This window comes from Lepisma saccharinum, chromosome 6 (assembly GCF_977018435.1).
Source record: "Lepisma saccharinum chromosome 6, izLepSacc3.1, whole genome shotgun sequence".
Classification (NCBI taxonomy): Eukaryota; Metazoa; Arthropoda; class Insecta; order Zygentoma; family Lepismatidae; genus Lepisma; species Lepisma saccharinum.
The window spans coordinates 58104361-58128804 of NC_139234.1; the positions used below are offsets into that span (position 1 = coordinate 58104361).

The 24444-nt window shown below is 40.2% G+C and overlaps 1 protein-coding gene across 2 annotated transcripts in view; it reads right to left on the bottom strand.

The window, feature by feature from the left end:
- gukh (NHS actin remodeling regulator GUK-holder) overlaps positions 1–23651 on the bottom strand; it is a 236816-nt gene extending 213165 nt beyond the window's left edge. For both annotated transcript variants that reach the window (XM_083123990.1, XM_083123992.1), the window contains exon 1: positions 23039–23651. In XM_083123990.1, coding sequence (XP_082980116.1) covers positions 23039–23309 — 271 coding nt within the window. In that variant the 5' untranslated portion in view covers positions 23310–23651. The remainder of the gene's footprint in view (positions 1–23038) is intronic.
- Positions 23652–24444: the final 793 nt, after the last annotated feature.

Below are 24444 nucleotides of genomic sequence, written 5' to 3' on the forward strand. Positions count from 1 at the left end.
TTCTTCTCATGATACAAAAATTATGTAAAATAACTCCTTGCTACTAGTAGGGAAACAAACTGAAAAGGCAAAGATAAAGCTACTCCCTGCAGCTTGGGAATAGATGGGGGGGGGGGGGGGCGGGAGTGGAAGATTCCGTGAGGAGTGATGTAGAGCTACACACTTTCACAACCTCGGCCATTTTTGGAAGTGATGTGACCAGCATCTCGCAGGGTGGCCGCCAGGAACCCATTCAGCAGGGGTTTCCAAACTTTTTCGTTCCACGGCGCCCTTAGTGTTTGAAGATATTTCCGCGGCGCCTAAGTCAGAATGTAGGCCTATCTAATACTTGCAAGGCTCAGTTAGTGTGCTTAGGTTGCTTGCCTTAAGTTAAAAAATAAACACATATTTCAAATTCAGAAACATTTTTAAACATAAAAAGTACAAAATAAGCACATACATTGGAATAAGTGCCATTTCGGTGAAAATATTAGAACATCTCGCGGCGGCGGCGCACACTTTGGGAACCAATGCACCAGAGGCTGGGTTAACCCCAGAGCAGTACTGATAAAAAAAAATATTGCTCTCTGATATAACAATACAGGACAATTGAAATCTAAACAAAGCTCTTCCCACAAGGCTCAGCTGGACCTCTGGCGGACACCAGCAAAGCAGATTTCGAAATTTCCTCTCCATTCGAAAAACCGCTTTGATATTCTAAATTCTGGAAAATTACATCTGCTTGGAAGTCATTCTAAAACATTCACATGAATCTTCACTTGCTTTTGCTGTTGTCTAGATATTTGCAGTAGTTTAATAGCCTTAAGCAGCCCCGAAACTATTGCGAATTCTAGAGCACAGCGAAAGCAAACCACACGAAGATTCACGCGGATGCTGTAGGAAGAATTCTAAGCAGATGCAATTGTTCTGAATTTGGATTATCATAGCAATTTTTCGAAAGGAGAGGAATTTTCGAAAATTACCTCGCTAATGTCGGCCAAAGATCCAATCGAGCCTTATTGATGGCTTTATGCTGCTGATTTAAAACAAACTCATAAAATCTTTATTATTTTTTTATTCTCGGGAGATGAAAGAGAGGAGTGAAATAACGGGAAAATATCCTCTTTCACTGCAGTTTTTTTTAAACACCTCTTTCAATATGCAGGGCGGAAGTCCTTCCGGTATTACGAGATGCCCGATCAGGTAACCGGAAGTCATGCTTGCAACTGATCCGTCCCTGTGGTTCAACTGGGTTGCGGGCAAGAAGGAAGTTGGAGCGCTCCATGCATGTGGGGGCGGATGCTGTCACCGGCCACAAACCGCGGCAAGATCGGACCCCCAGATTGTGCAAGACCGTCGTGTGTCATTCATTCAGGCGTGAGGTCACGGAGCATCCACTGAAGGTTAATGCTGGCAAAGCAGCAAGTAATTTCCTCCCTTCACGGCTCGAGGAAATTCCCCCTTTCCCATGATGGACACATGATTGTGAATTCCATGCTTATTTATAAAGGATGGTCCAGGGTGCGACATCATTGCAGACTGGTGGGGGGGGGGGAGTAGATCATGATCTACACGCCATATATACATACATAAATCATTATGATATGGATATTTATAATGTTAATAAACATAAAGGTCAATTAATTACTAAATATTTTAAAAAACATTATTATTAAATACACAAAGTAATTAATTAGTTACTTTTATATAGATATCAGATATGTGTAAAGTAGCAAATTAATTCCTTTACTAACTGGTTAAAGATGTCAATAAATTATGAAATATGGAGGCACATAGTGGTTCGTATTCCACTTTAAACTGTAGGTCCAGTCCCGATTAGCCTTTCTGTGCATAAAGTGGACTTAAAACACAAATTCAATAAATAAAAAAAATACGAAATAGTTTTGTTATGTACAAGCTTTTGTTTAGTTTTTGTATGAATACAACACTATTATAATTTATAATTATGTTTGACTTGCATTCTTCTCTTATTGCAAACATATTGTTATTGGTGCAGGCAGAGTAATAATCTCGACTTTTCGGGATCCCGCACACCCCTAATGAATAACGTTGAGTCGTTTACTGTTGATTATGTTATTTGAAGTCATACATGCTGCTGCTGTGAAGAGATAGATGTTGGTTGGTGATGCTGTATATCCTACAGTCTTTAACAATTCTGGTCCCATTTTATTTCTCTATTTTGTTTTTGTATCACTTAACATCGAAAATATTCTTTCCGTTTCCGCGTTAGAATGTGGCAATGTTAGCACTATTTTCGCAAGAGTGGAAATGTTTTCAAAAAAGAACTTGCCTCGAAAGTTCTTGGTAACCGATAACATGTTCCAAAATTCTGATGGAGATTTGTTAGTTAGTTCTTTTTTCTCCTCGCTAAAGTATCCAGATAAACTAATCCATCCATTTCTCTATAGGCTGCAAACAAGGTACAATACACTAAATGATCATCCAGGCTTCCATCTATCTAAGCAGACTTTCAGAAATGTGTGCATCAAGCAGCTGAAGAGAAATTAATATTTGTTATACCCTAGTTATTGTTTTATTATTATTATTATTATTTATTTTATTATTCTTGTTACATATGTGTGCGTGCTTCTCATTTGTTAATTTCTACTTTTCTCTATGTTGATATCCTGATATAAAATCGATTCTTTCCGTATTCAGGATTTCTCAAATAAATAAATAAAATAAAAAAAAAACGAGCACAAAGAAAGTGCAACTGACTGGCGAGTAAGCTTTGCACCTTTGCACAATAAAATTTTATTTTCCAAGATTGAAAAAAGTCCCTACGTTTTCCCTCTTTTGGCAAAATCTGTCCCTACGCGGGCGAAATATAGTGAAAAGTCCCTATGCGTAGGGACAGTCTCTACGGTTGGAATCACTGCCATCAGGTGTCGCATTCGTGCAATATGAAGCGCCCTTTCGCGGCTGACAACTCCCCTGACCCCCGATAAGTTGCCGGCGCTTTTAAAGTAGCAATGTCTAATCTAAGATTAGATGTCAGAAATAAGGTGCCAGAAATATTTGTATTTGGGAGGACACCTTTTCCAGCATCCTTGCAACAAGGTACGTGCTTATTTCAATTGTAATTGTAACTGTAATTGTGAAAAGTGGAAACATTACAAAACAAGCGATTTCTGTTACGGACTTCCTGTAACGCAATTTGCCGGGACCTGTTGCATGAAGGGGCCGTCAAGCGGCCGACACTCTGGCGGTAAACGACTGTAATAACCTCCCTGTAGAAGCATTCTGCACTCACACACTTTGTGTGTTTTTGATATTATTCTTAGTAAAGTACATTAGAAGTAAATACTAATTGCTTATATTTTGTTGTTACAAGAAAAACTCTCCCCAGAGAAATTTTTGGTGGGGGGTGGGATTTTTGAGGTCAAGATTGTTGGTGAGAGGAAATCCCCCCTGCCTCCCCCAGAATTTCGCACCCTGGAGGATACCATCGCACGAATTCCAGGAAGACAGGAGGAAATGCTCCGAAGCTCCACCATTAACGCGTCTCTGTCTCTCACAACAACAGGGTGTTTCTTAAGTCTCGGCCGCACTTGAAGTCGTTTTCGAAATCTCTCCTTTCGATAAACCAGCACGATATTCCAAAATCTGAAGAATTACATCTGCTTAGAATTCCTTCTGGAGTATTAACGCGAATCTTCGCGTGGTTTGCTTTTGCTGTTTTCTAGATATGAGCAATAGTTTCGTCGCTACGTAAGCCTGTTCAACTTTATGTCTCATATCATAATCTTACACAATGATTTTGAAATTGCAACTGTATTCTTCACGTATAACACATTACCGGGTCGTACGGTATAAGGAGCATAGGATATCTTAATTTAGATTCAGTGTTCTGGTATGCGAAAGACATTGGTGTACACGTGCGTCCTTATTACTATCGTTTATCAACGTAAGCTTGAAGAACTGCGCTAATTAGTTATTATTATCATCATTAGTTTTCTTATTATTATTTCAATATTTCTTTTCTTCTCACAGTTTTAAATAAGGATTACTGCTTTTGTCCAGTACGCCAAAGAAAGAAGAAAATAAATGAGAAACTAAACACCACGATAATACAGTTTCTTACAATCCAATAACGCGAAGGGAGTACAGTCACGGACAGCTCTGGGTTGTAATGAATGTATTGACTTCTATGGAATCATTACAACCCAGCAGTGTCCGTGACTGTACAAGAGATGACCTTATAGGGAGGCACCCAAAAGTCAACCTCACTTCCACGTAGTACATCCGGTTAACTACACTCTTGCAGGCCAACGAAGCTCTCTTGTATGGACCTACGGCCAGTATAATCCTGTTTTGTCCATGTATGTGCTGAGCGTCACTTTGCAGCCTGTTTTTAACATAGGTAAGGAGATTTTAGTCTTCAGAGACCCATGTTCATTTAATTTACGGTAATGGGCTAGGCCTGTATAGTGTGACGGGTGCAAATAGTGCCGACGTACCCACAATTTTAATTTCAATCAATAAAGCGAAGATCACATATTGTTGTTCATTAATTCATCTTCATCGGCTTCCTATTTGAAATTTTGATCACGGGACACTCACTCTGCGGTACATCTTGTTTTAACACACGGAAAATTAATCTTTGTCAAGGAAATAAAAATCGTAGCAGAAGGCCAGCAAGTATATGGCATGTTGTCTGTGTTCAGCGTCAGTCACCTGGTGTGCAAAACTTGCAGATTTGGAACCTGCCCATAGATTACCAACTGCACGGATTTCACACTCGCCCTGAGCCGTTTCTCATTTCCTGTGCATGCAGTGCGGTTTTTCCTCTCTTTCCGACAACATATTTCTCCGCATCGCACTTCCGATCAGCTGCTGGTTCTCCCTTAACCAGTCTTCAATTCATGTCTCTCCTCTCTAGTGTTACGTTTAGGCCGTTCGCCGGCTTAAACTGCTTGGCTGCAAGAGGATGTGTGTATGAAGAATGGAATAAATTACGCTCATTGCTCCTTACCAATATTTAATAGAATCTCAAAAGTGAGGGGGGGAGAGATCACGCACGAGCCAACGAGATATGTAAACACTGACAATGATAAAACCCAAAGTGTCACCACTGTACCTGATTTCCTTCGCGGTTCCTCGGCTGGGTCACGACGCGGCGCTCTATCGGTCCATCGAAGGTGTCATCAGTGGGTTCGCCCAAACCTTTTAAATGGACCGACTTAACACTGTCACTCGCAACACACCTCGCGCTTCGCTCCCTCGACTAAGGGACTGCTGGCGTTTTTGATTACACAGCATTTTATTTCCGGCTCGTGACACTAGCTCTTTTTTTCATCCACCTCTGAAAACCAGATGTCCTCGCAAGCACTTCTGGGCATGCCTGAACTTCCATTCGGTGACTTCCCTCTGCGGACACTGCTTTGCAAATGAAAGAGGGGTCCACTCCTTTTCGCACTATCGAATCTGGGTGTGAAGCTGTGATTGGGATCCAGGTGGCTGTGCAGAACGACAAAAGACGAGCCGGCACGCACGCAGAGATGATGCAAGCCTTTGAAGTTCGCCATGAATGGAAACCAAGAACATATGCAAATGCAAAATCTGTCCTGCTTCACTGCATAATCGCTTAGAGCATCTTCCCTTTTATAAACTCAATAAAAATAAAACACTACAAAAAAATCGTGCAACGGTCCACTTAATGCATATGTCCAACAAGTTTCAAACAAAATGTACCAAAATTGTTAGTTTTAATTGTGGCAATTAGAGGGGACAAATAATTCTTTTGTAATCACTACATTCACAACATTCCAATAAGAAAGAGTGTTGATTCTTTTTGCACAGCGTGTTGTTTTGAAAGGACAATATGATTTCTTGTTAGTACTAAGTGCTATATTTTGCCACATTTTTTTGCATCCAATGCCCTTTATTGTAAAGAAGCTTGGGCAAAGGGAGCTACCGCACCCCCAATCCCCCCCTGGACAATCTACTGCAACCTTCACCGATACACGAAGGAGACAATATTGGATTTTTTGGGGAAAAAATGATGGTACAATGTTTTACACCGTTCAGTACATTCTATGTCATAAATAGTCTGTGTATACCAGAGGCATTTTGTATTAAATATATGTGTGTGTGTGTGTGTGTGTGTGTGTGTGTGTGTGTGTGTGTGTGTGTGTGTGTGGAATCGCACACAACAAAGTGAAACAAAGAATTTACATTTAAATAATGCAATTGCTTTTAGAGCTTCTATTGTTAACTATATTTCTTCGATCTGCTGTTATTTCAGTATGTCTTGTAACTTCTAATACATTATTACATTGATTAATCATTTGCCTGTTCTTGATAGACAACAGGTAGGTAAATAAAGAAGTTATAACCACATGTAATATATTTTTTGTAGATCGGTTATTAATATACCCTTTGCAATGGAATTCAACTGAAAGGAGCCTTAAAAGGGGAAAAGTTGGTTGAAAATGATAAAACCTTTAAATTTGCTATTGTTTCAAAAGTCACAGCATTTGTGTCATTCTTATTTTAAATTCTGTGTTTTTCACGCTGCCAGCATTAAATTCTGCGACGAAGAGGCGAATGCTCGTAAGGATGAGTAATGGAGATATTCGCCATGGAAGAATGCGAAAACCTCCCGGACAATGGCGCCATAAAACTGGCGGATAATCCTATGGCCCAACTAAAGGCAGATTATATCAATAAATACGGATTAATGCTGCCTTTTGTTATTCCAACGTCCCTATAATCTCTCTCTTTCGTGGATTTCCATCATCTGTCCATATATACCGCGGAAAAAATGTTTTCTCAAATTGATCCGCACTTTTGATACCTCTTATCTTGTTCGGCGGACTGGTCATTCTAACGTTACATATTTTTATTTCCGGAATAACCACGTAAATGATATGAAATGAATATTTGAAGGGATATTATGTTTAAAGCAAGCAACTGTGTAGGATCAAGCTCGAATTGAGGTGCTCTAACACTATACCTTCCAGTATATAGCCTACAGATGATGGCGTCATGGCAGCATAGCGAAGCTGGGATTTATACAGGTGAAACTGTCCAATATATTCACCAAAGACGATTGACCACGACCAACGTGCCCACCTGAATCTATTCAACCTTGGAAATTTACATTTTTAAGCCCAAACTTTAATCCAATATCACAAAAAAACAATGGTGACTATTTGAGTTATGCCTTATGGGTGCGTCAAACTTGTGGCTATTTGCACCTGTCACATTAATCGGGGAAAATCCATACCTTGAATTAAAAAGGGGACGGTAAAAGACCGCCGATTAAAGTTTTGAAAAAGTGCTTGATGTATACGGGTCTGTAAAGGACAAAAACACAATGTATCACAAGGGTATGGAGAGAAAGAAAGATATTCTCGCAGGCAGTGTAAAATCCCTGTTTTTTTTTTTCATTTTTTAAAACACATCAATCAACATGAAATTAAGAACTCGGGAAGATAAGAATACCCTTTGACGATATTATTGTTGGCACATCTTACACCTATTAATAATAAACACTTGGAAATCCTTCATATGAGAGTATCCCCTTCACTAACGATTTCACTCTTGTTGTTTCATTCATTTAAGAATCGTATCGGGAGACTTATTAGTAGGATACCGCTATCAAACAATCGAAGGGGAAAAAAGAACATGCGGCCTCGATATGACTTCACACACTTACGTAAGGCTCTACTTGATCTGGATAGGCGTGGCCACAAAGAACACGATATGTCTCAAGGGCATGGAAAGACGGAAACACAAGGTCGGCAAAGAAAGAAAGTAACCGAGCTTATAGCTCTGTTTGTGATCGCAAAATGCTCCTCTCTGCCAGCGTTGGTATGAATCACAGTTCGCTTCGTACATGCCCTGGTTATTTCTTTAGTTCGTATATTCTGTAGCTTGAATTCAGTTATGATATTTTTGTTGTTGATGTGGAAGCACTTAAAGAAGGCTCGTATTTACACCCATCTCATGATCATATATTTTTATTTAGATAAAATTCTGTCCTATCTTCTTATGCTTTGCATGATTTTTTTCTATCTATTTGCTTCATGTTATTTGCGGTATTTTTATGTTGCATTGATTTCGCTGTATTCTGCTTCATTCGTATTGTAGATGCGAGATTCATTTGGAGCTGCCTCGATGACTGAGCAGGTTGAGTGGCCGACTCAAAGATTCGATTTCTTGCCTACGTTTGGGCGTTCTTTTGTGAGTGTCCCTACAGCTAATCACCATTCATCCTCATCGTCGTGACCAGGCAATAGAGTAAAAAAAGCCACCACGGAAAATAAATAGATGCATTTAGGAGACTACAGTGGCGACACTAAACGGAGGAGCAGGGTATATAGATCATGAACCCCCCGAAAAGCATCTACCTCCAATTACTAGAAAAAATACATACTTTGATTTTCAATATACTACTTCCACTATACTCGTATAATGGTATTATGCATTAACTTTCCAACTTCTGAGAATTCTTGTATACCTTCATCTGCCACCCTACCCAGTGACTTACGGTGATGTCGACACTTGGTGTAGCAATCAGTGGCGTGCCCAAGGGAGGTTGGTGGGAGTCATAATCCCTCCTAACCCCTTTACGGCCCAGAATTCCTAAAAGTAGAATGTCAAAGAAAGGAAAAGATTGTAAAATGAAGAAGGACTACTAAGAACAAGTACACGTTAATCCCATCCCCTTTCGAAAATCCAAAACATGTTGATTTGACTACTAAGCCAGAGATCCCGACCTGAGCATGGGTGTTATTTGTGTTTGTACCTTCATCAATTTTATTGTATCATCTTCACGATTAGCCAAAAGTGGAGGGAAAGCGAAGTAAAACTAACCAAATCAAACAATCAATCAATGATTTGATTTGATTTATGTTACTTAGCGTCGCTGGCACATTTGGTTAATCGCGAAGATGATACAATAAATACTATTAATGAAGAGGTCTGGGTTCGATCCCCGGAACTCCTAGTGTCATTGCGTGCAGTGATAACCACTCCCCCACGGTTGGTTGATTTGGTGTTTTAAGTCCACCTTATGTACTTAAAAGCTAATCGGGAATGGACCTACAGTTTAAAGTGGGATCCGAACCACTATGTGCTTCCACGGGGTACCGATCCGGGGCCACTTGCACTCCTCCACGGAGGTCGACCGACAACAAAGTTGGGTGGAAAGCTCTAACTATTCGGATATAAAACCATAAAATTTTTGTCTGCACATAATACAAGTACGTTCCCATTCATATACAAATAAAACTACATCCCATATTATACATACATATTGTACAACGTATAAAAGGTTGTGTAAATACAGAGAACATAAGTACTGCCGGAAATTTTCCCCTTTGTTCCTTAGAGGATTTACAAAATAATCGAAGGGAAACCAATCCCCTATCTGTCCTATAGGAGATAGACTGGAGGAGGTTAAAGCATGGGCTTTCAACCATTGGAGCGGGGGACGAGGGGACAAGGGAGGTAGAGGCAGAAATCTTCCCTTTCTCTTCGGGCGGTTATCTATACCTGGAACTGGTGAGGCGGAGGAAGAGCCAGCTAGGGTATCCAGCCTTGCCAGTTGATCACATCGAGGGACAAGAAGCGCGTGGAAAAAAAAATGTTGCACATGGACTGTGGCTTCAAGACAATAAATATTGTGATTTGAAAATAATTAGAGACGTGAGATTGATTGATCTATCTCTGCTAGACAAGCAGAGTCAGTGCACGTCACTGACCCTACCCCACTCCCTTCCAATGCCTTGGTCTCCCTTATAAAATGTAGATCCATTACATCTAAAAATAATAGATAGGGGAGGGTAAGTCGTATTTCGACTCAAGTGCGGACAGATACGACTGTCCCATACATCTTCTCCTACAATTTCCGCTGAACACACACACACACACACATCAAGTACCCTAAAAGAATGAAAAATGAAACAAAGTTGGATTGTGGGCAATATAACTCAACGGTTTTTTTCACGAAAATGGTGGCCAATAAAGTTATTTGGAATCAAACTACTGCTAAAGAACACAAGAACCCAATTACGCGAGCGAACGGAGTTATGCCCGCACAATTCAAGCTCTAATGACCAGCAAGAGATACAGCGCTCCATATTTTCGCCCAGAACAAACAGATGTGACGCGTCACAGCATAACCAGCGGCCCAGAGATTGAAAACGCCAAGCACTGAATCGGTCATTAGTCGGAGCGACGTTCGAAAGCTCCGGCTGGAAAATTATTAAGCACCACAATCCGGCGGGTCTCCTCTAGAGTACGAAAATTATCGTCCTAACATTTCAATCTGCGAGCTTGCATAAGCGATAACTAACACGCAGTCGCCAGAACGCTGGGCGGATAATTGTGCAGCAGCTAAGCGACGACTTTCAATTCGCACAGAATCCATTTCTGGCACGAACCGGGCTCATTACTAAAATGACACATGCAGAAAGATATATCGCACTGCAACGAAAGCAGCGTGGATTGCAGAGCCAAATGATGCCTATATGAAGTATGGAGAATTATTTTATAGACAACTTTCGTGGTCTAGCACCACGAAGTTTACAGTTCAATTTCCTGAAAGGGTGCAAGAGAGATTGTTAAAAGTAGACCTCCGATTTTAGGTTCTAAAAAATGTGCTTTAAAGTTCTAAAATAGGATCTAAAAATCCTAAAATAGGTTCTAAAAATATTAAATTAGACAAAAAAATCCTGACGTAGGTCCAAAAAAACAACCTAAAAAGGTACAAAATTCCTGAAAAATACTGATTAACAAAATTTCAAAGAAACCGTAAGAAATTTTAATGGATATTTGTAATCACCAAATATTAATTTTCTAACCAAATTTTAATTTCTATTAATCATTTTCAAAATTCTCCACAAATTATTGTAATACTAATACTTGTGATGTTAGTAAAAGTGACTTGTTGATATGAAAAATGAATGGGTTCGGTACCCAGTGGGACATAGTGGTTCGGCTCTGACTTTAGGTCCGGCCCTAATTAGCCTATCTGTGCATAAAGTGGACTTAAAAAAGCCTCAAACTTCAATAAGTGTAGTTCTTGTTTTCTGGATCAGGGCATTTATGAGCGCATCAATCCATGAACTTTAGTAGAAAGGTTTGAATAAAATTGGTGTGTTAGAATTCTCTCGGATAATTCTTTAGAACTGAACGAATCCCACTCCCATCCACTCCTACATACACACACACACACAAAGAGAGAGAGAGAGAGAGAAAGAGAGAGAGAGAGAGAATCGTCATCCATCTAAACCTGCAATTCGCCAGAACCGCAGAAGCACTCAGATAAGCACCACTAAACCACACCTGGCTTTTCCGCAAAGAGATCAAGTAACTTAGAGGCTAAGATAAAATCAATCTCTCCTTTTTGGCTTAATACGAACGTCGATTGGGAAGATGGAGGACTCTGAAGTTCGGATCAACTCTAAAACCCGATACGAGCGAAAATACTGATAACGTGAGCGGAAACATTTTTTTACGGGCATTCCCAGTTGGTATACCGGAACGTAACGAGCACGCAGAACCATGAGCATTATCACAATACACCACCAGATGTCGCTCGGAAAACAAGTTTACAGCACAATGAAACGCAGGGATAAAAAACTTGGCTGACGGCTTCTGGTGTAAGGGTGACAAAAGAACGTCTGTGCTTCTGCGACAAAGACTAAGTGAAGTACTGGGATACTGGCTGCTACTGCATGAATTTAAGGCTTTGAGCTGTATATTTATAACGCGAGAGGAGCTCAATTAATATATGGAGACAGTACCGAGAAGCAGAGGCGCAACCACGAATTTTTTTCGGGGGGGGGGGGGGCAAGTACCAGGATAAACGTACCAATAATAATAATTTTAATAATAAAAATAATGTTATTATAACCTTATTTTTATTACTGTTATTATTAATTTGCTTTATTTTACTTCCCGCGTAGCAAAGTGGTTACCGCTCCCGCCTTTGGTGCGAGCGGTCCAAGGTTCGATTCCAGGTGAGTACCCACAAAATTTCGGCTTTGACCCTGCCGTGAGGACACGATCGCTACTTGAAAAGAAGTAGCGGGCTCCGGTCACAAAAGCCAGAAAACAATGGTCATGGGATCCGATGCACTGACCACGCGTCACCCAATGAAAAGCTGCTCTGGCAGTACCTTCGAGGATTGTTGCGGCACGGAGTTTAGTTTTATCCTCAGGTAAGCCGATTGGGGTTCCTCACCTGGAAATAAGATGTACGCGGCCCATCCGCTACGATAACACGACGAAATACAAACCACTATAATCACTGCTCCACCGTTCAGGTTCTTTATCCAATCACAACGAAGTGACAGCCAATCAATCGACGAAATACAACACGCCGCGCTTACATCATTCCCATTGTCTTTCCAGCGCGCGCATTTGTTTTTTTATTTCCCACAGATTTTGCTCTCGTAATCCCACGATACCTTTCGGAATAACTGGCTCGCAGTGTACAGTTCCCCTTGTCAAACACACGAGCATAAATACAGCATGAAATGCAGCGATGTGCGACGAATGTACAAAGAATACACACACGAAAAAAGGGAGAACTCGGGAGTAGCTACATATATGAACTGCAAGAGAAGGGGAGGGAGTCTGGTCTATTGTTTCGTGACAATTCATGTCAACTTCACTCACTCACACAATAAGCTCTCGCAGGTTTTTGTCCGTGCGACGTAACGACTGCTTTTGTAACTTTTATGAAGCCTTCACAACTATTGATCCATGGTATGATTCGGCATTGCTCTTTTTCATTCGTATTTATAATACGAATAATAAAACATTGCGCGCGGTTGTACGAGGGACATTCCGAAAATAAGTTTAATTTTTTTCACAGGGAAGATGTATTACAAAGTGAGAAAACACATTGTCATAACAAAAGAAAATCTTTCCTGAATTCACGACGGCAGGCTAGAGCAGAGGAGCGATGGCGCATGCGCAGAGTGCCGAAGAATAGAGATAAGCAGCAGACCTACGTGCCCGAGCTCATTCGCTTTGGGACGCGAAGGGTGCCATTTGGTTTGATTACCTCACTACAGGGACCGTCAATGCGGCACGATATTGCCACACACTAAGCAAACTGAAGTCCGCCATTCGACGTAAGAGACCAGGGCTCTTGAGTCTAGGGATTTTGTTCTTGGACGACAATGCAAGACCCCACACAGCAAGGGTCACTGCAGAACACATTCGTCGTCTGGGATGAGAGAGATTGAATCATCCGGCCTACAGTCCTGATCTTGCCCCATCAGACTTCCACCTTCTTCCTGCGTTGAAGTCAGCACTATCGGGACGTCACTTCGGAAGCAACAAAGAGGTGCAACAGGCTGTTAAGAACTTCCTTAAATCGCTGGGCACCGATTTTTACCAGGAGGGTTTCTTGAAATATATTTCACGGTACGACAAATATATCAATGTTGGTGGTGACTATGTGGAGAAATAGCCAAAAGATTGTATTTTGTTATGACATTGTATTCTTCTGTTCGTACTAAAGCTTCTCTGTGAAAAAAAATGACGAAACTTACTTTCGTAACGTCCCTCGTATATTCATATAATTTTCGTAACATCTGCGCGAATTTAGCTTACAGGTCTACCATCAGTGTTCGGCGAGAGAAAGAGGGTCAGCCATAGGTGCTGGATTGAGATGACATCATCGGCTCGCTTGCTGATTGGAAGCTTTGATAATTATGACTCGCTCCCAAACTCCAAATGCACAGCAAGCAGAGATATTGGAAAGTAATCTCACTCTACCAGGGTTGAGTTGAGGACTTTGTTTTTAGCTAGCATAGCTACGTTCACTAAAGCCTTATTGTCAATTTTAGACGTTGTCTTCGGATGCGACCGCTACTTACTATAATGCTAATTGAAGATTTATAATTAATTTTAGCCTGTTTTCGTGGCGCAGTGGTAAGTATAACACACTACGGACGCGAGATCGCAGGTTTCAATCGTCGTGTCGTTCAAGTGAATGAGAAAAATATAAAGGGAAATTTCGTCTTAATAAAATCGCGAGCACAAACAAAGGAGCCTTCGCGCATCTTCCCCTTCATCCATTCAACTAAGGCCATAAGGAAGCATGCTCCACTCTGCCCCTTCCCTCCACTCTGCCCCTTCCTGCGAATGCACAGGACACGCGGATCTGCGCAGGTCCTTTTGCCTGTGGTCCCATTCACTATACCTCCTCACCATAAATAAATATTGTCCAAAAAACTGATTGATTTCTATTATTTACTAGTTAATTCAGCAAAAGGTAAAACTATCCCCTGCTCATTGCAAAATGCTGATCTTGTCTCGAAATATATTAAAGTGTGCACATGGTAGCGTTTGAAACGAATTCATTTTTTAAGGGGCATTGCACTGGAACGAGATAAGAAGCCATCTTTCAAATTAAATGTTATATCTTACTGCAATAAATTATATCTCGAGACAGTCTCACTGTTAAAAAGCAACCGGAGGAGCAGCAAGTATGACCTTTGGTGACAAGAGTGTTTGTACATAAGTCCGTGACGTCACGCTTCGTCGCGACATGTAATTAGTTACCATGTGACCTCTTGCGTAAATCCTTAACTCCTTCCTGAATTTAAAGGCATTTAAAAGACGCTGACCTTTACAGCAAGTTCTCCACATTGCTTCTGCAACATCACTTTAACTTACGCTTTGAAACTTTTGTAAACAAATATATATATTTAACGCATCGAACACTTAAAAATGGACATACTTCCTTTAGCTCATGTACGGGGAACGACAATAAATAAATAAATAAATAAAATACCATTTGTATTAGTTTTCAATACAATCAAGTTTTCAATGTTATCAGCGCCATCTCTCATCGGGCGTTTGTAAATGCGTCAAACCACAATGTGAAAAGCGATCATCATTATGTTCAAGCGTTCGTTGTATCCCTACATGCATAACAATATAATTCAAAAAAGAAAAAAAAAGTTATTGTTCAACACCTGGTGAAGGAACATCTGTTGCGAAGAAAAACGTATTCTTTCTCGCTAATGGACAAGAAAGCTTTCGTGCGAGGTTCCAGGAATGAACTTAATTGGTTTTTATTCCATATTCCAAACGGGAAGTGACGTCATTCGGCTACATGTCGAAACAGGAAGTTACGTTCTTTTTTGTTGTTGCTTTCAAGTTACCACTGCAAAGCCTTAACAATAGCGCGAGACGTGTCCTAAAATTCTCACGCTTTAAAATAAACTATTTTGGCTGCTTTCATTCGGAACAGAATATTTGCACATAGATTACACTTGTATCAAAAAACAACATAGCTTTTCTACCTCTTGGGTCAATCGCGACAATGAGAATGAACCGATCAAATGGATGACGAGACAAACGCAGAGATACATTCTCGTGGTGAAATATGGTGCATTTACCTATCCTGTCCTGAGTATGCTGATCACAAAATAGATGCAAAAAGTTGGCACGTGTCTGATCCAAAAACTGTTATCAGTTTTATTTCAAGCCCACTTTATGCTCAGAGGAGCTAATCGGGACTGGACATACAGTTTTTAAAGTAAGGTGTCCCAACCGGGAATCGATCCCAGGTCCACATTTATAGTATCAATTTCGTCATATTCTTCAAATAATGAAATAATAAAGATTTAATTTGCACTTTCAATAAACGTGCACAATTACTGTAATAAATTTAATTGTTGTAAGAAAGGTAAAGTTAGGCTATTTCCTCTGGAGTGCTGTGCTACGAAGCCACGGCAGAGATTTAGTGTATTGAAGGGGAAAAATAGAACTATTGTTGCTTGCAGACTAGCTGTTTACACGCAAAGGAGCACAACACTGCTTCCATTCGACTAACAGAGGATAGTCTACTCTACAATACACGCTGTGTCCTTTCTTCCAAAAGATCGTTTATTGCACCCTTCCTGGGGCAAAAAAATATACTCTCGTTAGTCCATTCTGTTGCATCAACTCCCTGCAGTTACCTAATACCGATCAGTAACATACGGCGACCCACGACGGCCCTCCCGCCGGACCCTATGGCGCCGATGAGAGATTTACAGGCATGGGAAGGGAGGATCACGCGCCAAGAATCCCGTGGGACCATTCTATTCTTCCATAACGGGGTGGCCGAAATAATGGTGTTACGTGACACACCAGCGACACTTCCAGCCGACCTAACTTGGAGAAGGCAGGCCCCAGAGGCTAGTTACGCATAGGGGAGTCCCACACGCTGAAGGGTGACCCATCCTCTGTCACAAACTCGGCACCGCTCGCCGTAAATACGAAATAACGCACGCCCAAACGTTTTTCGCCAACCGTATCTAACAAGATCTCAAGTGAAAATGTAAAACGAAGAACATGTCATTATATTAAATTGCAGTCAATGTAATATAATAGCAGCATATTTGTTCAAGAAAAATGAAATGGTTATATTTGGAAGGTGGTAGATGAGCATAAATGCTCTAATCACTGCACCATAGCATAGCCAGTGACGTGGCCAAGATTTTCGAAAAGGGGTATTACGTATGCCTTCTTTTAGTTGCCAGCCCTCATTTTGTCGTTTGACGTTTTTTTAGGAATATTGGGCCAAAGGGGAGTTTAGGACCTCCACCAAACCCCACTCTTGGACACGCCACTGAGCATAGCGTGAACTCTGAGGCCCAGTTGGGTAACCAACTCATAATCTCGCGCGCGCATCCTCATCGTGGCGATTAGCCAAACGAGGAAGAAAAGCGACGAAAATAAGTAAAATACAAAGATGGCAGAAAAGCAATGAGCAAATTACTAGCCTGTACCAGGAGGCTGTGGAGCAACGCCACGTATAACTGCAGAGAAGGGAAGAAAGCGACTGGGCAGAGCAAAGCATTGCGCGCTGCTGCAAACGGCTGCTAGCTGCAGTCGCATTGTCCCGTCTCTCTCCCTCTCTCTCTCTCACACACACACACATATACACTCGAGCCCTCTCGAGTCACTTCTTCCGCAGAGGACTTATTTTCGTTCGTTTTCTCCACAGACTACTGGGACAGAGTTTATGGCAGGACTAGATTTAAGTAGCAAATAGGTAGTTATATTGATAGTTGCTGTCAAAGTGTGGTCAGAGGTGGTTGGGGGTTATAACCCACCCGGCTTTCATTAATAAATCCACGAAAATGATGGCAATAACACCTTCTCACGAAACTCCTGAACACGTCACCGAGTGTGGTACTAAGGTCCGTAGCAAAATTTGAGAGGAGCATATATGGTCAGTGAGAATTTGCACCTGGAACACATTACCATACGCACGTAGGTTGTAGTGTAGGGAATGTGCTTCAGCAATTTTCCCATGTTAAAAATGCAACTTGCGAACTAGTGCAAGAAATATCGATTTGTAATGTGGTAGCTCTCACGGATAAACAAATGGATCGATCGTGGCAATTGCTACTTACTTCTTGGCGTCCCCATTGCGACAGGAATCCGAAAATCGTTCGCACTCGCTCGTTCCGTGAATTCTCACAGCAGACTGCTTGTGTTGCTACTAATTTAAGAAAAACTGCATCGCTTCTACGTAGACCTAATTGCACCTGTACAGATGCAGCAACGAGTTGGCGACTCCCCAAGGAAACAAGTTCGCGCAACACCACACAAACGTCAGACAAGACCCCAAAACCAAAACAGCAGCTGCTGATGCTGGACCCCCTCCACCACCCTCCCCGCGATACTAACAATATCAGCCAATTGTAATGCCTAGGGTTCAATAACATCACGTACTTTCTGATCTAGTGGCATCATGGGATAATTTATAAAAAAAAACACAAAGGAATATGTTTAGAATGTTATTATTATTATTACTGGATAACTAAATATTTAATAAATTTTTCCACTCGCCTTTGGTGCTGTCCTAATTTTGATTCCCACATTATGGGCTGGCTACTTCGGATCCCACTTTAAATTGTAGGTCCAGTCCAGATTAGCCAAAAGAAGACTTGAAAACAAATTAAACCAACAAGCAAAACGGACATTTTGGATGATGGATTTGTTGAGAATCCGTACAGAAGAAACACGGATGTCACAGATAAAGGACAGGCAGAGAATACGTAAAGCAATAAAATGATAATTCAACTGACGCCTTTGTTGAAAATTTACAACTTCGATTCAGAGACATTACGGATCATGCGAACTTTTCAGGATATCCAAGTATCCTTATTATTGGATAAATATAGCGGATCATGTAAACTAACAATTTTATCCGATATCCAGATAAAGTTTTATTCGGAAATAACCATCCCTATTACCACCTTCTCCTACACAAGCCAGTAAAAACCCTAGGTGTCTTCCAAAAAGTTTTTCTTTTTTAAAGTCCACTTGATGCAATGACAGGCTAATCGGGACAGGACCTGCAGTCTAAAGTGGGATCCGAACTACTATGTGCCCCCACCGGAGATTGAACCAAATAATAATAACAACAACGTTCATATATCTAAACATCTACTGTGTAAACTCACCAACCTTTATCCTGTAATTTAGTTTTTTTATTATTTTTACCAGAAGCGTGCAGTAAGGAAAGGCGGGGCAAGCGCCACTTGCGTTGTTCCTTAACACTTTTCATATCTTAAGTTCGTGTTTTTCAATGCCTTTACACACATTAGAATGGAATTTATTTACTATAAGATATTTACATTGCAGAATTTTCATTTCCCCTATTTTCTGTTCTTTTGGCTTTAAACATAAACCGGCTATACCCTTGACGACGCTGGGCGATGCGGCAGGACTGACCGCGTTAGAGGAAGAGGACTGCTCTGCTCGCCTTTCTCCCCGCTTTTCGAGTGACTTATGCAGTTCTTGCATGGACAATGTCCATCCCCGTTTACGAAGAAAAAGGTCGAGGGCAAGCAACACCAAGACCGCATCCGTCTTTAGCAAGGGTGTTGGAAAGAATTCGTCCACACTGGCCACAAGTGTTGCTAACTTCCAGAATTTTCTGTGCATCCGTAGCACCACCTAACGCGGTACGATTTTCATGTTTGAAACTCTATAGTAATCAACAAATTACATTATGAAGTTAGCCAGTGATCACCAGTCGTATGCTATTTATAAGAAATTAAATCACAGCCGGTACTTGAACATATTCGTCACGTGGTCAGTTACGCGGAAATATGGAGGGTATGTAACACTGCAGGTAGGGTAAAAAGGAAAGTTAATTTAGAAGCGTGGGTGATGCGGATGCGTGTTGTTTTTTACTGTGATATTGTGCTGTTTTTTTTCTGTTCTTTGTGTCGTGTTTTTGTACCTGGTGTAAAAATATGATTCTACATTGAAAATTTCCACCACGGCTGACATACCAGACGAGCCATCGATTTGCAGTGCTGCAGGTAAGGACTTGATTAGGGACCTTCTTTCAAAACCATTCAGTTCGAGAACATATGCAGTAAAGTTGGAGCTTATGATTGTGAACCATGAGCGACCGTGTCCTGAACTGTGCATAACCAAACCAACTAAGAAAGATGGGAAAGTTTTCATTAGGCAGTTTAAAACATCTCAGTACAACAATATTATGTGGTTATGTGGCAGCAATGATCTTAATAAATGATTTTGTTGGCCATGCGTTTTGTTCAATACAAATTTAGGATCATGGAACTATACAGGCTACAGTGACTTGAGCAATTTTTATAATGCAGTGCAAATACATGAACGTTCACAGAATCACATCTGCGCTTGCATCCAACTGAAGATAAGTCATGATTCATAATTCTAGCCAAGTAAGAAACCGAAACCCGTCCGTTTATTTAAGATCGAAACTTTATGCTAATAAGGTGTTTTTTTTATTTTCAGGATTAAAAAAGAACGTAATTTAATTTACAGTTGCCCTCAAATATCAAGTAAATCATTATTTTCGTCATATTTGAAATTTACAAGTTTATATCGAGAGGCTGTTTTTCTTCTTTAAAAACCGTGCAGCCAAGATTTGATTTTACGATATGTATGCACTTCACACACTCAAGCCCGATACTTCACTATTATGCACATTATTGTAAGTAGGGATGTGTGTAGGCCCATATTATATTTGAAATTGTTATAATTAACCGAAACGAAAAATTAACCCATCGCTTGCCTATCACGAAAGGTCACGGCACGCCCCTGATACTCCATTGTGTGAATTGCTACTGCCACTCCAACTACGCTTAATTTATGCATATCATTAAGATTTTACATGTCGCACAGCTTTCTAAAAAAGGGTGAAAATCTTTCCATATCTTTCAATCTTCTTGATAATCTCCTGATATTCAAGGACCATGATTCTTTGCATGTTAACTTTTCAGTATTTGAGCCAGTTAACACAGATAATTTATGAACTGCAGGTATTCCGTAATAACACAATATACAGAACCGAAATTATACAGCAAATAAGAACTCGCGGATCACAGTACATAATATCTCATAGGTGGAACTTTTTATGCTTCGTGCTTTTTGGTTGACAAAATGTCCACTTTCTCTGTCAATTTGAAAAAAAAAAGGTACATTGTACGTACTTTCACTTATACATAATACGTAAATAATACAAACACATCTTGTAAATAATACTATTAATTTTGTTTTTCTGTTGCCCAAGGCTCCGTGCTAGTAATTTCTAGAAAAAAAAACCTAATGTACGGAACACATTCTAACACCCGTTTCTCTGCAAATATCCACGCTCTAAAATCTTGTGACATCCATGGGCGTCCAGAGGGGGGGCAAGGGGGGCGTGGCCACCCCCCCCTGGAAAATGAAAGTAAACTAAAAATTATGTATTTCACACACATAATTTCATTTTAGCCACAATAATATGTGTTAATTATTGCATGAACACCATAAATTCAAAATTAAGCCATGTTTTTTTTAGGGAAGGACACTATTTTGGGGGAAAATGTGCCTTGTTTGCCCCCCCTGGAAAAAAATACGTTCCTTGCCCTTCCCTGGAAAAAATCCTGCGGACGTCCATGGTGACATCTACTTAAAAACACTAAATCTTTAGGGAGTGAGTCCTCAAAATTTAATGGGAGGACTCTCATACATCGGACTTCAAAACATATATTGGCATCAAGCAAAAGTTAGCAAAAATCATGATCAATCTATTCATATGTTCAGTATTCTATCTTGTACGTACAGTTTCCAGAAAATATTTATGTAAATTATAGATCCTTTTTCCTGTCTTCATTTCGGCAAACAACTGAATTAGATGTACTACAGTACTACTAGAATTTCATATTTAAAATATGTTTTGTGTTTCTCGCATTCTTAGTTCGGTAAGAAAGCCAATTTGAAAGAAGTGCATTATGGCATTGGATTCGTGAGTTCCATTTATACAGCGTTGCCAGAGGCGTTGCCGCAAATCTGTTTTGCTATTACGACTGTAAATAAAATTTTCTTTCTATCTTCAGAAATCATGAATGTAAGTGCCTAAGCGACACAATTTTTAAATGTTAAACAACTCAATAAATTCTGTAATTAACCAACTTAGCTGTTGGTTGGGATACGATTTAAACTTGAAACAAGTGACCACCACTATTAGAATTAGGAGTTATCTCGTAACTACTTCGTACGAATATTATTGCTTTATTCTGCATATTTTTTCAGTATAATTGTTTAAGAGGTTACAAAATAACTAAGTTAAATATTGTTGGTAATATCATCTGTAAAATTAATTCACATAAAGTTATTGTGTTATGAAACAAAATCCTCAACAAATTAGTGTGTGTGTACATCCACCACTTCACTCCCACACAATTATTTTGATGAAGATATACAATAAATTTTCAGCTCACTTTAATCATTTTCTACTGCATCGTAATGAAGTACGTGGTGTAATACCGGCAATGAACCAGCACTGACTAAAGTGAACACAAGCGTTCTCTTCTTTCGCAGGTAGTTTCATCACCTGCCCTTCGATCGCTGCTTCTAAAACCGCGATACAACAGTGTTTTACCGGTGTCCGACCTTGCCTGACCACACGCAGTCAGTTGCGACGTTGTCGAACTTCCACTGGTGGTAGGTACCGAGGCAAACAAAAACAACAGGAAAGAACACACGCATCATGAAAAGATAAAAAGTTCAAAGTAACTCCTACCTTCGTATTTCTTTTTTTCTTGTCGGCTGGAAGTGGACTATTTATCCTCGATAAATATTTGTACATTTGTGCTCCTAAAAATTTACACGAAAATCGTCCATTTTTTTACGATAAAAATTGTCCAAGGACATGTAACAAGAGATTTGAAAGCATAGCTTGCATACGCAAATGCAATTTATGGCACGTCACGTACAAATGCCATTATTAGTATTCTTCTCTTACTCACTAGTTTCTAAATGCACACACATAGCTATATATTCGTAATTTTAGTGCGTATCCAGTTGAAACTTTCTACAAAATCACGTAACGCATGACAGATTTGGCGACCTTGCATAGAAGATGAAAGCAGAATATAATTCAACGGACCATATCGAGAACTAAAACTCATGCCTTGAGCAATACTGCCATAAACTGAGCTGCAGCCGCTGGTATTAAGATGAAAGTAACAATTAAAAAAAAAAAAACTTTCTGGCAGTCATCTATATGCACTTCCAATAACCTGTGAATGAATTAACTACGCTATTTTCCTCCTTTTACGAGCAAATTTACATCGACGTCAGTCATTACATGCATATAATTTGGAATGCAATTCACCATCTCCCCTACATATTTTACAAACTTTGGTTCTGCAAGGAACTGTTGTCTCAAACTTCCCGGTTGTAGTTAAGAGGTGACGGGAAAAAAATATGGCCTAAAAAAATAGAAAATCTTTACGAGAAACAAAATATTTCCTATGGGGCCATGAGGGACGATCCTAACAGGACCCAAAACTTATCGTTTACAAATCTTTATAGTAAATAAACAACCACGAAGAAATTGCTGTTTTATAGAGTGTTGTTCAGTCACGGGCACTGCCGGCTTGTAATGAATATATTGACTTTCAGTGTATTCATTACAAGCCAGCAGTGTCCGTGACTGTACAAATCACTTCACTACGGAAGCCGGTTATGAAAATTGTGCAAGGGCAATTTAAAAATGCTAAGATTTTGTGATACTTACGGACAGGAATAGTCTTGGGGTTAAAGTTCAATACTTTTTCTTCCACCACAGCAATTTTGTCCTTTAATTTATTCGATCTTTCACCAATAACAATAAGTTCTGCTGTCAGTTCGTCGAATATACTGTTCGCTATATTTACAAGGCATGCCAGCTGCCTTAATGTGCCACTTAGTGTATTGTTCGTTACTGCTTCGAGTTCGTTGTCTACCGGACCATCGAGAGCCTTCCTGCTCAAGTATTTCGGTTCCACACACCTTTTAACGAAAGGCATAGCTTACATCGACGCCGCATACCCGAGAGATACATTTAGTACAAGAACCGGTAGCACTTCATCCACAACACCACCGATGGAATCCAAACTTTCGATCCACGATTCCCAAACATCGCACAACACAACCGGTGGAAAACATAGCCATTGACACAACACCTTTCTCACATAAAAGTATTTTTGTAGCTATTCCGACTGCTTCACACACTCCCGCCACATGGTAACTAACGTCATGAGCACCCTCCGTCTCGTTTTCAACTGTGAGCCCGTGGGAACAAGTTCGAAACCGCTTCAGCAACAAGCCGTGGCCGCATGGTTTCGTCGGCGCAACTTTTGTCAGTGAGCGACGCCTGCTCAACTGCAACCGCCGGATTGACGCGATATGTAGTGTTGCTAACTAAATATCTTTAAAAGTCGCTGAAAACTTTTGAGCAAGTTTCATACCAAGATATCACGGTACATTTTGAGAAAACATCTTCAAAAATTGGTTGAAAATAACACTTATCTTCTAACGTATTCGATATTAGGAGCAGTAAACTAAACGCCGTGGTGCAAACTCCTGCCACACGCAAGACACAGCTTCGATTCCGTGATGAGTGATCTCAGCATTTTCTTGTTAATGTCCATGTACAGACGTTTCTGAGCACACAGGTGGATCTACAATTTTGTTTTCTGGCTTGGGAGGGGCACAAAATGTGCTGTAAGCATGTGAGAGATCTAACATTGGAAATATGTACAGATTTTTCTACATATTAAACATAGCTAATTTATTCAAATCAGGATAATTAATAGGGTTCGTTCTATGTCCAATTTGTGGACAGATGAACTAATCGGAACTGAGCCTTCAAAGAGAGATGGATCCGAACCACTGTGCGTCCACCGAGGTAGGAACTATCAAGACCCTTTGACTATATGGCGATATCATTACTGAAGTTTTGTGAAATAGAAGTACTAGTTAGTTTTGCGTTATTTGCATTAACAACGATTGCAGAAAGAAAGAGATAATCTTGAAGCAGGCACGTATATAAAAATATGTTTCGGGGGGAGGGGGGGAGGTCCGAACCAAGTGTCTCAGGAATAATAATAATGTTTTAAATAATTATATTAAAAAAATAATACTAATTACAATACATAAATT